This window comes from Gigantopelta aegis, chromosome 1 (genome assembly GCF_016097555.1).
Source record: "Gigantopelta aegis isolate Gae_Host chromosome 1, Gae_host_genome, whole genome shotgun sequence".
Lineage (NCBI taxonomy): Eukaryota > Metazoa > Mollusca > Gastropoda > Neomphalida > Peltospiridae > Gigantopelta > Gigantopelta aegis.
The window spans coordinates 26,142,620-26,159,802 of NC_054699.1; the positions used below are offsets into that span (position 1 = coordinate 26,142,620).

At 37.4% G+C, this 17,183-nt stretch overlaps 2 protein-coding genes across 2 annotated transcripts in view; one reads left to right on the forward strand and one right to left on the reverse strand.

The window, feature by feature from the left end:
* The window catches only part of LOC121372965 (ephrin type-B receptor 3-like), a 73,440-nt gene that overhangs the window by 11,124 nt on the left and 45,133 nt on the right, over positions 1-17,183 (forward strand). The window lies entirely within an intron of this gene.
* Positions 637-1,452, reverse strand: LOC121372132 (protein ALP1-like). The gene has a single exon (XM_041498436.1). It carries the CDS (start codon positions 1,450-1,452, stop codon positions 637-639), a length of 816 nt encoding a protein of 271 aa, XP_041354370.1.

Here is a 17,183-nt window from a genome sequence, read left to right on the forward strand (position 1 = left end):
TGTTACAATGTTTCCGTTCCAACCAGTTTATGGGAAAGAGTAGCCTATGTGGTGGCAGTGGGTGGCAGTGGGTTTCCGCTAAAGAAATAGGTCCGAATGACCATGTTTGACATCCAACAGCCGATGATAAGATAAAAATCAATGTGCTCTAGAGCCGTCGTTAAATAAAACAAACTTTACTTTATGTTACAATGTAATGATACTCTGTGTTCTTGTGGTGACATTCAACAAAATAATTTATAACTATAGAACATAAAAAGCTGTTCGAAACATGCTTTCCCAAAAATTATAATGTAAAAACAATTAGTTTGGAAAATACAAAGCACATAACAAGGGTGGAACTTTCAGAAAACAATGGAATGAAAATTTACAATTTGTTATTCCTTTGCAAATAATGATAGACTGATGTTCTGAAATAAGTTTTCATTGGTTTCTTTTCTAGAACTGTAACCAATTTCACATCTTCATACATCACTGTGGCGAAGGGAACTAGTGTCGAAGGTGAAGTTGATGATGATGAAGACTCTAAAACCTAGGAAGATGACAAGTTTCACGAAGAGTCCTTTGTTTCCGAACAGTTTGATGAAGAATGTTCACCTGCAACAGAGTATGTATGACAAACTGACTGTTCATGTATTAATGTAGACCTCTCTGTATGTGGGCATTCTGCCAGGACAAAGGATTCTCAATGAAAAATCTCTTAAATCTGTTTCTGATGTCTAGAGCTTTAGCTGAACTTTTGGTACCAAGATTTGTTAGTTCCACAAATCCCTGGATTTCATCTGATCTCTGTTCCTGTAAGAGATCCTCTACGCTTGTTCCTGGTGTTGTTTCAGTTCGTAACATATTGTGCAGTATAACTGTCCCTTGTACAACCGATTCAACATTCTCAGGATAGATAGCCATCTTGGTGTAAAATACACGCCACCTAGTAGCCAGAATGCCAAAGGCACACTCAACTATGCGCCTTGCCCTAGAGTGCCTGTAGTTATATGCGTGGTGATCCATAGTGTACTGCTTGCCTGGGTAAGGCCGCATAACATGTTGCTGTTGGGGGAATGGCTCATCCCCTACTACAACGTATGGCATAGCCCCAAGATGTTCTGCTCCTTCAATGATTTCTGCAGGTGGTAGATTTAGACGGTTGGATGGGTTAAGACTCTCTCCCAACTCTGTATTTGCAAACACACCAGCATCAGACTGCCTGCCATATGCCCTAATATCCGCACACAAAAATATGTTGCTAGCATCAACAAGGGCCATGAGAACGATGGATAACGTTCCCTTGTAGTTGTAGTATAGAGAACCACTATTGATAGGAGACTTCATTACTATGTGTTTGCCGTCAATAGCTCTAACACAATGCGGGAAGTCCCACTTCTGCCGAAAGTCCATTGCAACCACTCTCCATTCCTGTGCCGTTTGTGGAATTTTAAGGAATATTCCTGCCATTGTGTGCCAAATGGCAGTACAAACCTCTGGTACCAACCTACTGACACTGGTTACGCTAACTCTGTACTGTGTAGCCAATGAAGTATAAGATTCTCCAGTTGCCAGAAATCTGAAATAGTGAATATAAATTAATATTAGTGTAAACAGAATCATCATATATAAATGATAGACGGCGATTTTGCCTCATTATTGTCCGAGTTTTCATTCATACAAAATAATACTAGGACATAGTTCAATGTTTCCTTATTTTGTCACTACTTCAGATCACAAAGAGAACCGCAACAAAAGAGGATGCATGACGTAGGTTGTCGACCATGTACCTCTGGATCTGTGTCCCCTGCAACAGTGCCGAAAAGTCGCCCAAAGAAGAGGGTTTACAGTCAAATGCAAACTGTTTGGGGGAAAATGGAACAGGATTACAAGGCAGATGCTAAGAAAATAGAAGAAATTGAGCGAGAGATACGGGACAAGAAGGAAGTTAACAGTTTTTACATAATGATGGCAGAAAAGATGGCTACATTTCCACGAAAGTAACAACTGTGGATGGAGGGACAGATATGGAATATGTACATGAAACTGGAACATTCGAAAGATAACGAAGACATACACCAATTGCCAACGCCACAATCACTACATGCACGGTTTGAAAGGCCAAGCGTACCCTCGTCACCTCCAGTACAAACACAACAGACCGATCGCAACTCGTTTGACACTTTGAATTATTGTATGCAGGAAGCATTCATAGCCATCAATAACTATGAATAAAATCCTGTACATCAAGTTACTAACAGACGATTTGGAGATTTACAACCGTCTTGGATGTTAAATTTGCATTTTCTTGTTTTCATTTTCAATTTGCATTACTGGTCGAGTAGTCATTGTTCACCCGATCATGTGTGTGACTGAATGCAATATTCTATGATAATACAAATAAAGTCATTTTATAAATAAATACCTTATGCAAATTGCAAGCTTTTGCTTAGGTTGAAGCGGCTCACTCGCCACACTCCTCTTCTGAATAGTTGGTCCTACAAAACTCAGAACATACTCTAGTTTCTCGCCTGACATTCGGAAGTATTCATGATGTTTTTCAGAATTAATTTCTAATTACTTCACCAGGTGATAAAACGCACCATGCTCTAGCCTTCTCTGTACAATCTCGTGCACTCAGTACCTATGACTTCGGCGTTGGTGGGTCGCCATCAATTGGTACTGCATCATATGCATGCGACGTGTTTGGTTTTTGTACAAACAGTATAATAGTCCAAATTCTGACTGAAGACATGTTTCCTTTCTAGGTAAGTACACTGCGGTGACGTCACATTCTGCGTCAAACCCGCACGGAAAAGGCAGATATGGAAATGCACATTTTCGCGAGAGCGGAATCGCGCGCGGAAACGCGGTAATGGAAAGCGGGCCTAAGATAGACATATTTGTGACCAAAAAGTGAATAAAAAAATATAAGGTTTTTTATTGTTCTTTCTTTATTAGTTATTCATATATTACTGGGTTTGATGTTTGCTATCAAGCAGTGCTTTTTGATAAGGGACAACTTAGTAAATTTGCAGTAATAAGAGGCTCATGGTAGTACAAACTCAACTACGTTACATGTTCAAAATTCAAGAAAATAAATCTTCTAATTTGTCAAAAGGTTCTAAGTAATTGATTACCTTGAAGTAAATTTAGTTAGGATAACAAATTGCTACCATGAACTGATCTTAACGGATGTATTAGCAGACCCGTACTAAAGGTTCCACTTTTCTCTATTAAATTTAAATAACGTTACGTAATCGTTGTTTTGAGGGGTTATTTTTATGTTGATTTTTATCATTTTAAATTTAACTCATTACAACGCTCAGCCCACATAATTTTTGCGGCACATATAGCGTTTACGACTCGCCACCACTTATATCAAGGGAAATTACTCTGTATATCAATGGGAAAGCCTTTATTTAGTAAGACGTGAAAATTACTGTGGCGGAAAAAAGATGGCATCCTACAACACGAAATATAAATTCTCTTTGTATTTACTATATTATTTGTTTATTACATTACAGTTGCACTGTAAAAAAAAAATGTATATTTTCATTTCATACTGTTGGGGTAATAATATGGTAGGAGGTACATTATTAATGTGCTATTTATATCGTTAGTGGCTACTTTGTCTAGGCTGTCCAAACATTAAATCATATTGGAGATATTGTACCGTCATACGTTTTCGAACGACATACGTTTTCGGACACCTTTGTTCATGCTTTTTTAATGTGTAAAATGAAGAAATGACATCAAAAATCGTCTCAATTTGACAGAAATAATCTGTGTACGGAATAAGGGAAAATGCTGCGTGTAAAAATTTCTTGTTTCAGTAAGGCAATTAAATTTATGATGGATAGCGCAATTTGCCATTGATAACTTTTTGCATAAATAGTAAAAATACCATTTGAGGTGCCGTCTGCTCTGTTTACTACTAAATAAATATGACAGTTATACTAAGTCCTCCCAGCTTGAATACCTCAACCAATTTGATTTTAGATATTGATTCTTCAATATCCAATATTACATAAGTATAATGGATGTATTGATGAAATAAATACTTACTAAATTTGTGATACTATGGCCAGTGGCGGATTATAATGGGGGCAAATGGGGCAAAATGTTGAGGGATACAATTTCGTCAGTAAAACATTGTATATGCAGTTTGCTTTGTTTTTTATATAACATCTAGGTATCTTAATAAAGCCCAAACTAGTATTTGCCCATGAGCTCGAAAGTATGTTGCGTTTACTGAACCATTAAGTCTGAAGTCTATGGTCAAAAGAAAATACCCAATGAGGAATTTTTAGTAAGCAAATAAATTTGATTCCAGCACCGGTTAACAATGTGAATGTGTTGAGAAGGCGAAAATTTGATATTTCGTAGTTTTTAAAGTTACTATATCCGGAATATTTTTAATATTTAATCATTTAGAATAGAATAACCTAATCGCTTTCCTGCGTTGAAGTAACGCTCTTCGTAGAGGGTACACAGCGCTCGCGTATTTAGGTCAAAATTCAAATACATATATATATATATATATATATATATATATGTGTGTATGTATATATGTGTGTGTGTGTGTGTGTGTGTGTGTGTGTCTGTGTGTGTGTCTGTGTGCACGCGCGCATGTGTGTGTGTGATTTCTGGAATATCTTTACTTATTGCGATTTAGTCTGAACGAAATTTGAGTCTTAGCCCTTAGCCCACGGCCGTTGTTGGTCACATCACAAGCAATTCGCACCCACCCATTAAAAATCCTGCGTACGGGCCTGGCTAGTGGTGTAAGGAATGGGGGTTTTCTTACAAAGAGAAAAAAAGTGGCGGTATGGCTTACAAACAGGCATATTTTAACTTTTATTATTAAAAAATGGAACAGCTTTTTAAGTGCATGGTAGTGGGTAGGGGGTCTTATTGTGAAGTCATCATTATTTCATGGGAAATGGCTTGTTTTAAGTTTGAACGGTGTTGAGTTCATAATAAATTTTGTAACGGAGGTGAGGGTATCTTGCATGTTATATCTTGTTTGGGATACAGATTTTCAATTTATGAAAACAAAATGTCCAATATGTTTTGAAAACACGAGCCATTATTATAAGTATCTCACTTTCTTTGAATAACTGAAGTTGATTATGTTCAAGAATAGCTCATCATCTCTTGTACTGCCTATTGTATAATCACGGCTACTATCAGATGTCTTTGGTCTTTGAAACACTAATTCAAAACAGCATTTAACAACCTTATTAAACAACAACACAAGAACATCAAAATCCGGTAAATGATAGAACATGTGAACGTTTAACGAACTAAATTTAACAAGAACAAATTAAATTCAGCAACAAGTAACAAGCAAATTTTATAAACAGTTAATCCTCTCGTGAACCGCTTTCCAAATGTTTTTCGGCACTTGGTAGACATCCCGTCTTGAGCTTATTTTCTCTATGGAATCCAGAAGGGTAATCATGTTTTCATAACTATACCAAATCTTATCTTCTCATTTACCATATAAACCTGTTTTCCCCGATACTCTGCATAGTTGTCACCTCAATTCCATCTGCATCAGCTTGCAGCATTCGTCCTGGGTACAGCTTTCTGTCATAAGAAACGATGGCTAGTTGTCCCTTTATTTCTGAGGGACTGACATCAGGATTCACAGATTTCAATAGCATACAGTTAATTTGCACACTAGTTTTGGTACTAAGCCAACTGCAGTGTTGTGAAACTGGATTTACTTGTTCAAAGAGAGTCGTCGTTTTAGGACTGAAACAAGAGCACAGTTCTGGCAGATGACAATAGCAAGATAATATCCTTGTAGTGATCTGTGCTTCTTCATTTGTAAAAGCCTGGTGCATTTGCATGGTTTGCATAACTGGTTTTACAGTTGGTGGAATAAGTGCATCGAATTCAGCTAACTCTAATTCAGGTATGTAGAATAACTTCGTTGAAAGCCTTTCGGTTTCAAGAATGTGAAAAAAGACTGCATCAGGAATATCCTCTCCGGTAAGGACTTTGGCATCTGCTGTCCTCTTTAACAGTGCCCCAACACCATCAGGGGCACCTTTACCATGGCCGGCCTCCCAGAAGCTCCAAGTTGCATCGTGGAAATCTAATTTGAAAGGCACAGTTGACATAAACATGAAGTTGGTGCGTTTTCGATACTGAGTTGTGGGCCTGTCGCTTTGAAAGTCGAGGTGGCACACATCTTGATGATGCATCTTTAAATATCGCAACACTGGATGCAGGTAACCCCATATGACAGCTGGGTCATGTTGCATGGAATCGGATATAGTGCAGAATGGTGTACACATGTTCTTTGTGTACAATACACCAGTATGAAGAGTGACTTGCTTGTGTGAAGCACCAAAATGAGCTGACTGGATTTCTGTAGATTGCTTGCACAAATAGTTCTCTGCAAAGTCAATGTGAAGAAGCACGTGGCCTGTTGGTAGATTCTTCTTCAACAGTGAACTGTCTCATACTGATGCCTGGCATTGAAAACATGTTTACAGAATTTGGTACGTTGCTGATTTAGAGACTTGAATGCATCAGAAATAGTGCCTTCCCATTTCGTTTTAACAGTCTTTTTCACTTGCTTTAATGTTCCACTTGAATCTGTATACGTGCCACTTTCTAGCACGGTCTATACATACAGCCCCTATATTTTTCATCACATGTTATTTTCATCGGTAGATTGTTTATATCTTTCATGTCATCGGTGAAGAGGCTTTTGGACATCAGACTATTATGTAGAAGCTTGATGTTTTAATGTAACTTACAAAGACGGGTATCTCTGTCTCTTGAAGTAGGTGTCGCTATCCAGAATGGTTTCATCTTACGAAAAGATGACAGTGATATTTTCAAGGATGGGTTCTGAAAAAGAAATTTTCCCCGCTGTCATCCTGCTATTGTCATCTCTCTGATAAAATCTCTGTACACTCTGCATTACAGTGTTCCCCAATCGACTTGTCCTCTTTAGTGTTCTTCTTTGTGAGTTTCTCATCTGTTCCTGTGTTAATAAAACTTCATGTGCTACACATTTCTTCAGCCTGTATTTATTCACAATTTTTCCAGATATCAGATTTGCTACGGCTCTACGATCTTCATGTTTACTAAGCTTTAGTTTTTCCCTCAATTCATGTACAATGCTAAACTGGGTTAGCAGCTCCCTACGAGCAATTGGAGGTATCTTATTTTCTCTAATAATTTTATCTAATCTACTCCTTGGACTGTTTGTTATTGTATCATTTTCTCCTGTGATGGGTTTGGTGTTTTGTTTTTTAAGTCTGTGTAATCGTTTCCTGTAGTTTTCTGTGAGCACTTTTTTGTTTTTTAAATTCAAATTTAATTTTTACTAGATCTCTATATGCTTTTGCTCTATCCCTGCGGACTCGACTTCTCCCAACATGTGTTCTTCCATCTGAATGTGTCCCAGCAATTAAACTGTCATGAGGAGACTCTGGTGGTGAGCTGACCGCAATAAATGCTGTCACTTTCCTTTGGTGCAGTTTTTTTGCTTTGTGAAGGTGGTAAGCATTTCTACATTTCTTTCCTTTTTTATCCCTCTGTCAAGTCATTTATTGTTTTCACTTTCTTTTGTTCAGTTCTCTTCTTCCATCTTTCTCTTTCCTTATTCAAATATTCAGCATGTTTTTCTTTTTTCTTTTGTATTTTTTGACGATATCGCCTCATTCTCTCCTTGGCTGAGAGTGGCATTGTTTAATGTTCTCTCACAGAATGCTGAAAACACAATGTGACTGTCATTAGGGCCTAAAATATTTACGTTTTCCCATTACAAGGTTTGTAAAATGTTTATTTAGTAGGTCGTACCTATCCTAAAATAACTGGTATAGTAACAAAATTATTCTGGGTACACAAGTTGTCTAGATTATGGTAGGCGAAGCTTGAAAACAAGAAGCACCACATACGCTTAGTTCGTGGTGAGTTGTCAGGACTCGTCCTCCACAAATTGTTCCTTTAGTGCAGTACAGCATATTTTCTGGTCAGTAATGTGTAAAATAACTTTTTGGTCAAATTTTATCAAATAAAGATATGTGTTTTCAGTTATGTCAACTCAACACCGTTACGGTATGCACAAAAGTAACAGTGTTGAGGTAACGGAGTTGAAGGACATCGTCAAGTAAGGGGAATAACTGTCTCTGTTTTTCATTTCACATTACGTCTTCAGGTTGGTTTAATTAACAAAATGACCACACATCTGTTGTAAAATTCTGTACCTTAAGAAAAGCATATCTATTGTTTTACAGCCTGAACGGTGTTGAGGATGAGAAAACCTACTTATTCACTCTATGTTTGTATAGTACAGGTAATTTACCTCCATGGAAGAAATCTGTAGCAAAAATGCCACCATCGTAACTTTCCCACCAAAACACATGTAATAACGTTATTTCCTCTGACATCAGACTGTAATAGATTTGTTAATGGTTAAACAATGTTAATGTAACGGAGTTGAGCGGAAATCGTGTGACACCCTTTTAAGTTGTTAATTTTAAAACTATTGGGAGTGTCATTGTTAAGAAAAAGTGTTCTGATAAGGGTTTTGATAACTAGGATATATATTGGGTATTTGTTTTCATTTCAAAACTACTAATTTAAAGGGACATTCCTGAGTTTGCTGCAATGTTTAAGATGTTATCGACTAACAGAGACTTTTTAACGATTGTAATTACATATCAAATATATTGTTCTGCATAAAATATTAGTGGCTGTATATTAAACGTGTTTCTGATTGTTATAATATTTGTACTAGGTTATCTTTAATTTTATTTCCTTAAAAACGTTTTTTGGTATGTACGAAATTATTTGAAGACAAACTCCAGTTTGGGCTTCTTACAAATATTAAGAAGACCAGAAACACATTGAATATACAGACACTGATATTCTAAACAAGAAAATATATTTAATGTGTAAGTTTAATTGTAGAAATATTTTATTAGTCGGAAACATCTTACAATGCAGCAAACTCGAGAATGTCCCTTTAATCTCTTTAGTTCTTTTGTTATTACGGTATTACTTTGGGACATGCTTAAAAAGTAGTTTTTTCATGGATGTTAATAATTTATTTGGCTTTTATTTATGGTTAAATGGATATTTTAGAGAAGTTTTATTGTGTAATAAATCAAATAATTACCGGTTTACAGGTTTTAAGTTAGTTTGGTGAAAACCAAGCTGTATTTTGTTTTAAAATTATCAGTAGGACAGATCTGTGGTCAAAATATACCTTTAAACATTTTTTAACCTAAATAATGTTAACTTTGTGCTAGGCTAATACTGTAGTCTTACAATATAATTAATCAATTTATTGTTAGTATTAACACTGTATTATTATTACTGCTCACCAAATATTCCTCATGAGCTCGTCTCGGACAGTATATAGATTTAAAATGCCCACAGTTACAGAGGCGGATCTAGCCCTCCTCCACCCTAAATAGTTATAATTTTATTATATATTAATTTTCATTTTTTTTACGATCCCCCTCCAAACCTCCCCCAAAGTTCCCATGACCTTCCATCTCATGTCATTGCCCCCCCCCCACCCCCCCAATGGATTTTCTGGATCCGCCACTGAGTAAATAGCTGTATGCATGTAACAAATATTAATTAATATTAAGAAGATAGTGGAGGAATCTACTTACAACCAACATGGTAGTCCAGGGATAGGAATAGCCAGACGATATTGTACATTGCGAATTTTAAGGGCTTACCAGTACATAAGACATCTTTATGGCGCCTGATGCGTGTCAGTCGTGAAGAAACCTAAATATGTATGCAACTACAACTTTATTTGAACGAAATGTGCGATAATATTGGCGGGAAATGTGCCGCTGTGATCTGTGGCGGTGCTGCTACAAAGAAATGGTATCCAAATCCCGTAACGGTAACAGAGGCGTAGGCGAAAGTTTCCGTAACTACCAAATCCCGTAACGGTAACTGAGACGTAGGCGAACGTTTCTGTTACAATACCGTAGCTAGTCTATTGTTAAGACCATCGATTTTCACTGTTATGGGGATGCGCCAATGGGAGAAAACCCCCCACCTCAAACATAATAATAATAACATGTTATCATCAACAACGTTTATATTCCTTGATTTTAAAAACAAAATTTCTCAATTTGTACAAATTTGACATCGCTTATGCACGTTGCTTATAGGTAGGTAACTAAAGTCTGAACCATATTGTTAACAACTACGATAAATTACTGTCCTACCTTTAATTACCGTTAGATTCCCCCAAATTTTGTCCAGACACAAATCGTGAAAACCCCCCCACCCCAAAACATACAGTGACACAAATTCCGCATACGAGACTAACGATGTCACCGATATCGACTTCGTTGATATAGCATAGGGCAAAATACATACTACTATTTTGTTTGTTTACACACGCGCTATGGTTAACGGACTCATCAAGACTTCAGATTAATTACGTCACATACTTAGGAGGCTTCCGCCCCTCTTGAATAATATTCCTGGCTCCGTATTCATAAACATACTTAAGTCCATGTATGATACCTAAATACATACTTAAAGTACATAGATAAGTATCATACATGGACTTAAGTACGTTTATGAATATGGAGCCTGGTTCCTCCAATATTTAAGCTAGAGGAGTTGTTGCAGAGGGTTCAGGACAGGGCCAGTATTTATAAAGATTCTTAGAATTTTTAAATGAGTGTAAAAATATTCTTAAAATTATTTTTAAAATTCATCTGAGGAAAACTTTTAGTTTAGTCTTAAGGATAACACTAAGAAAATTCTCAGATGGAATTCCCTTCATTGTTAGGGGATATTCCCGTTTATATTTAATATCACGTGGCAAAACAAGCAGACGAACTATCAAACGTCAATGAGTAGAGCTGCAACATGACGGAAGCAAGCAAACCGAAGCGTAAACCGAACTGGACTAAAGATGAAACATTGAGTCTTGTTCGTTTGGTGGACGAGAGAAAATATTCGTCTGCGTCGCCCTCCAATCCCTATTATGGCAGCCATTTTGTCCGAAATAAGAATTCTTAACCCAACTTAAGAGTCCTTCATATGACTCCTAACTTTTTCTCAATTCTAAGAGCAATCTGAGAGCAATTCTTACATTTAAGAGAAATTTTTAGGAATTCTAAGAATTATTTTAAAATTCTTACATTTAAGAGTAATTCTTAGGAAATCTGAGAATTTTCTTATATTTAAGAATTCTTAAGCATTTAAGAATCGTTATAAATACCGGCCCAGGGCTCAAAATAGGAAGTAAAATGTGGTCTGCTGTTCTTTTATTTTAAATAGCAGGCCAAAAGAAATTGCCTTCAATTGTTTTGGTAATTATAGTTGGTGATTTTTTTTATTTCATCTGCTAGGTCTAAAAAAAAGGGGGGGGGGGGGCACTGGTTGTTGCAGTTAATTGAAGCCCTGCAGGTGGTTCAATATTTGGGGTGGTAGGTAGGACCAACGCGGTAGCCTAGTAGCTTATATCAAAATATACTTGAATTGTTCAAATTGTGAAAAGAAGTGTTTAAATTTGCAGACTGGTACAATTTTTAATTCTCTTTCATATATTGAAAAGCAGGACATACGTGATCTGATCCAAATAGTGGCCGCCAACATTTTTTTGTTTTTTTGTGTGTGTTTTTATTTTTTATTATTATTAAAAAAAAAATTAATGGTAGCCATTAAAAAAAAAAATTGCCAAACATTTGGCTCTCAGGGCGCATAAATACTCGATTTAACTTGCTAATTCCAAGCTTTGACACCCACAGAATTTAATAAACATGATAACAATAATGTAAATGTATGTTTTATTCTTGAAAACCAAATATGGGCCCCATTACATTAAAAAAAAAAAAAAAAAAAAAAAAAAACCATTGTGAAAACCAAGATTAGTTGCAAATTATCCCATTTACAGTCGATAGGTAGATAGGACAGTCCTGCATAATTACATAGCTCAGTACATGGAAGCAATGCTGTAAAACATTCGCAATGAGGTCTGCATGCCTTCTGCATCCATATCTAATCAGGTGACGTAGCTGCCCCTGAAAGTGCCGTCTAGAACGTTCTCGGTCTACTCCCAATCACACTAGTTTGGTAGCTTTTGTTTAGCTACCTGCGTTTAGCCCCAAATATGTTCTGCTTGGTATGCAGCCCTCTTAGTAAGTTTGGTAAAGGCACCTTTTGTGCGATGTATACGATCTAGCAACCTAACTGTTGTCAAAGAGTACCTCATGTGCCTGGTCCATCTGGGTGTTTTTTGTTTATCCTAGCATAAAGAAGTACGACAAACCTTTGAAGTATCAATACATGCTGTTAATTGTCATGCAGCCGGATATTTGCGACAGACGCTGACATTTTTCTTTAATATGTGGAAAAGCTGTCTTAGTGTTCTGTGCTCTTCTCCACCAATACTACTGGACTGACCACATTGAAAAATCGAAATGGCTTTTGCCTTTTGTTCTCCTAGGCTGCCAATCATCTCAAAATCTTTGATGTGTTCGTTAATTTGCTCACGGGCATGGCCCATGGCCATAGTGGTGTGACATGGACTGTTTTTTTTTTGTTTTTTTTTTTTTGGGGGGAGGGGTTTGCAGTACAAATAATTGATGCTTTTTAAATTTCTCATAGACTGTTGGAACCTGTTGTTGCAGATGCACACTATCTTTAATGTGCCTAGTTTGTATGGTTTATCGAAACATCCACAACACTATCCCAGACTGCGAACACAGGGCTTGAAGTCTGCTTCACAGATAAAATGCACAAACTGCTTGGGAAAAAGTTAGGGTTTTTTTAACATCTATCAGGTGAACATAACTTATTAATTAGAACACTTAGTACAGTTGTCCTTGTTTTGAAAAACCTTGCAAATAAAGACATCCGTCAATGCTTTTATATAAAATATATTACAAATTGAACCAGTATTAAAAATATCACACTTTTTTAAAAACATTTTGAACAGTTTTTACCTAATCTACTAGACTACAGTAGACAGAATGTCTGGCATGAGTCATTTTACACTCGGCGGGATGTACTTGTTCATTTAAAGTTATTTTTACCTGATACCTCCAGAAACCCTTTGGGGGCGTCGGGGGGAGATTTTGCGGCGGATGGCGTGTCTGTTACATATGACCTCAATGTAAGGTTGGAAGTGTGCAGTTTGCAAGTGGTTCTGACTGGTATATCCAATATATCCCATGGAGTGAATATTTGGGGTGACTGATAGGGCCAACACAGCAGACAATGTGTCTGGCATGGGTCATTTTAAACTCGAGGGGATGTACTAGTTCATTTAAACTTGGTTTTAGCTGGTACCTCCAATATTTGAGCAAGCCCAAATTTTTGGGGCGTACGTGGGTCCTTTTGTAGCGGTTGGCGTGTCTGTCGCATATGACATGTTGTCAGTGTGCACATTTTGGATGTAGTTCTGACTAGTACCTCCGGTGATTGAGTTAGACCAATTTTGGGGTTCATGTAAGGGTTTACACCAACCAGATGAGTTCTGGCAGAAATCCATTTCTGTGTATCTTTTGTTACTCACTAACTGTCCCTGTACTCGGATATTAGTACGCCGTTCATTTGAGCTCAAGGCCCTGGGCTCCCAGTCTGTCTGTACGACGTGATTGACAACCGCTCTAGCCCAATAATATTTCGTGATTTACAGACCACTGATCCAATTTTCATGGACGCCATTAAGATAAACAACTGATATATAGTCTGTTGCATCCTCCTACAAAAAAAGAAGAAAAATGTAAATGATTTCAGTTTGGTTTGAAGTAAGAGCAAATGTAAATGTCTGTTAGATTTAAAAACCAAACGGCTCAGAAATAAATAACTTGTAGTAATTCCATAGTATGCAGAAGAAAAAATCGTTCCATGTGGGAAGGACTATAATTTTGTCGGTGTGTAACGTTTTTGTATAGTTAGCATTAAAATTAGTTAACACAATTGTCTCCTCTCATCGAAACATAATCATAGTACACAGATACTTTTGCTGATGTGTTGACCAGCCTAGCTGACAGCTAGGCATAGCCTACGATAGAAAAAAAGAAATGTTTTATTTAACGATGCACTCAACACATTTTATTTTACGGTTATATGGCGTCAGACATATGGTGAAGGAAATACACAGATTTTGAGAGGAAACCCGTTGTTGCCACTACATGGGCTACTCTTTCCGATTGGCAGCAAGGGATCTTTTATTTGTGCTTCCCACAGGCAGGATAGCACAAACCATGGCCTTTGTTGAACCAGTTATGGATCACTGGTCGGTGCAAGTGGTTTACACCTACCCATTGAGCCTTGCGGAGCACTCACTCAGGGTTTGGAGTTGGTATCTGGATTAAAAATCCCATGCCTCGACTGGGATCCGAACCCAGTACCTACCAGCCTGTAGACTGATGGCCTAACCACGACGCCACCTAGGCCGGTCCTACGATTGACGTAAAATCAGTATTTTCCTGTGAAATACGTCACATGGTTACATCATGGTATTGAAAGTGGAGTTTTGCTAAAACCTATACAACAAATCAACTGATAGAAGTTCTACGAAGGTAAGAAATTTAAATCGTTTGCTGTCCCTTACAATGGAACGTATTAATTTTAATCAGTCTTTGATGTGTAGATTATATTGTCGTTGAACTGTACAGTCAGACGAATTGCAAAACTTAAAGTAGTCACCACCATGTATTATCGTATACAAGATATTGCTAGCGAGGGCAAAACAAAAGATCAACACTTGTAGGTAACTTATTTGATCTGGTGCAGATTTATGTTGACCAATGTTATGCGATTACTAGGTAGGTAATTTGCAAATAAAGTTCATTCGTCAGAAGGCCATTATAACGATGCTAATCTTCAGTTTCACAATACCATCGAAAGTGGATGAAGTGTTTACCATTCTGCGTGTAACAGTAGCAGTGCAAAACTCAAAGTACAAAGATGTAGAAGTCACTGACAATGAATCCCTCAGACGGAGATTCTCCAAAATCAGGAATATGTACATTGACAAAGTTATTAACAATATGGACGATAGGTTTCCAACCGACATTCTAAACTTCCTTGAGTGTTTTGATTTGTATTTATCCCCTCCAGATACCCTGATGCGTCATGTCTAGTGCCTTATGGCACAGAGCAGTTGTCAACATTATGTAATGTTTATGCTGATCTTGTAAAGAAGGACAGGATTACTGTACATTTCCTGCTGATCAAACAGTTAGCAAAATGTTACAGATCTCTCACATTTGAAAAATTCATAAAGCTTTTAATCAGTGATTTCCACGATCAATATGCCGACTTCACACTTCTTGCCAAACTAACATTGATCTTACCTTTGTCTTATGTGTCTTGCGAGAGAGGGTCGAAACAAAGCCCTGAAACACTCAACAGGCTGATAGTATTAAACTGGTTGGTCCCAGTATAAAACAGTTTAACTTTGCCAATGCAGCAAAGACATTTAATGCTATGCAAGTTCACTGATTCACAGTGAAAGGTACGAAAAACAACACAGCGTGTTTAAAGTTACAGTTTCTGGTTACCATATTATAACATCATGTACAGATATGAAATACAAGCTCAAATACACTTTTAAAAAAACTTGTGTGTGTTCGCTACCAACGGAGATCGTCAAAAGTATACGCTCGATTCGTCCCCTATGCCGCCATTGCTCGACAAAGCACAAACGACAGCCTGTTGTCAGTTTTAGTTAACACGTGCGTTTGTGGATTTGAAATTGTAGGGGTCGTCTCAAAAGATTAAATGAGAAATCTTCCGCTGTACGAATTAATATTTTATAAAGTGTTAGTAGAACTTTCAAAGTTTAGTTTGTATAACACATTGAGCATGTATAATTTTTTAATATAAAATATAGTAAAGCAAACATTGGACGTTTTCACTTCTTAATTTTACGAGTTTTAGAATCAGCAAATTCATATAAATATTATTTCGTATCAAAAGGGTAAAGTTAGTTTGTTTTGTTTAACGATACAAATGTTAGAGCATATTGATTTATTAATCATCGGCTATTGGATGTCAAACATTTGGTAATTTTTACTTAAAATGTTAGAGAGGAAACGGATATATGTGAAGGGGGAGGGTATTGGGGGTCGAAACACTTACCTGCCCAAGCTAAACAAAATTGAAATATATTTTCGAGGGGAGCATGACGCCATATAAACTTCGCTCAGCACAGTCTGTAACCCCCAACCCCCCTAAAATCGCTGCACATGCGCCTTGGAAACCCGCTACATTATTTTTTTTTAGCAAGGGATCGTTTATATGCACCATCCCACAGACAGGATATCACATACCATGGCCTTTCATATACTAGTCATGGCGCGCTGGCTGGAACGAGCCCGCCGATGAGGATCGATCCTAGACCGATCGCGCAATTAAACAAAAAACCCACACCTTTTTAGGTCTAAGTAATGAATAGAAATAACATATAGTCTTGATAAATGTTACGTAAATCGAATACACCGACCTCTTCCTCTCCCCTTAGAGCGTTACATACTTATTGACACCCCCTTACATGTAACGCGTATGCCAACCGATGGCCACTGTTAAAATTTCAAGGCAAATTCCCCACCGACCCCTGGACAGATGTACCATACCTCTCTGGATATAAATATGTCTTGGAGATATGAGACGACCCCTCAGTGAAGACGTTAAATTTGTTCAAAATCACGTGAGAAGCTCAGCGCCTGCGCAAATCACGTACAGTCCCAGTTCTACTGGTTTCCCGCTACATGAAGAAAAACAAAGATGGCCATTGCGTTTGTAGTTGACCTAGATAATGTAGATAAGCGAGCATTGCCAAACTATAGCGATGTGGTGGACCTTATATGTACCAAACAGAACTGGGTCATCCATTCTAAATACTTAAATAATAAAAAATATTCCACGGACTGCAGCTTTAAGTTAGTTTGTTTTCTTCAATGAAACATATATTATACACAAGATTTGTTGTCTGCAGATATCGGTCATTGCGTGGTTATGTAACCTTTTGTTTTCAGGTCGCTCCCCCCCCCCCCCCCCCCCCCCAAAAAAAAAGAAAAAAAAAAAAGAGGAGAGGTGAATCCAAGGGACCCCCATGTCTTAAAAAGCAGGTAAATCCCAGCCCAATATACTATTATGGGTTGTATTTGTTACAAGCCCACAATTGACTGTGAACTGACATTGAGTGTATTGCATGTTGCAATGTAGCA

Coding starts and splice junctions, on each gene's coding strand:
- LOC121372132 (XM_041498436.1), bottom strand. CDS start 1,452: ATGGCAGGAATATTCCTTAAAATTCCACAAACGGCACAGGAATGGAGA.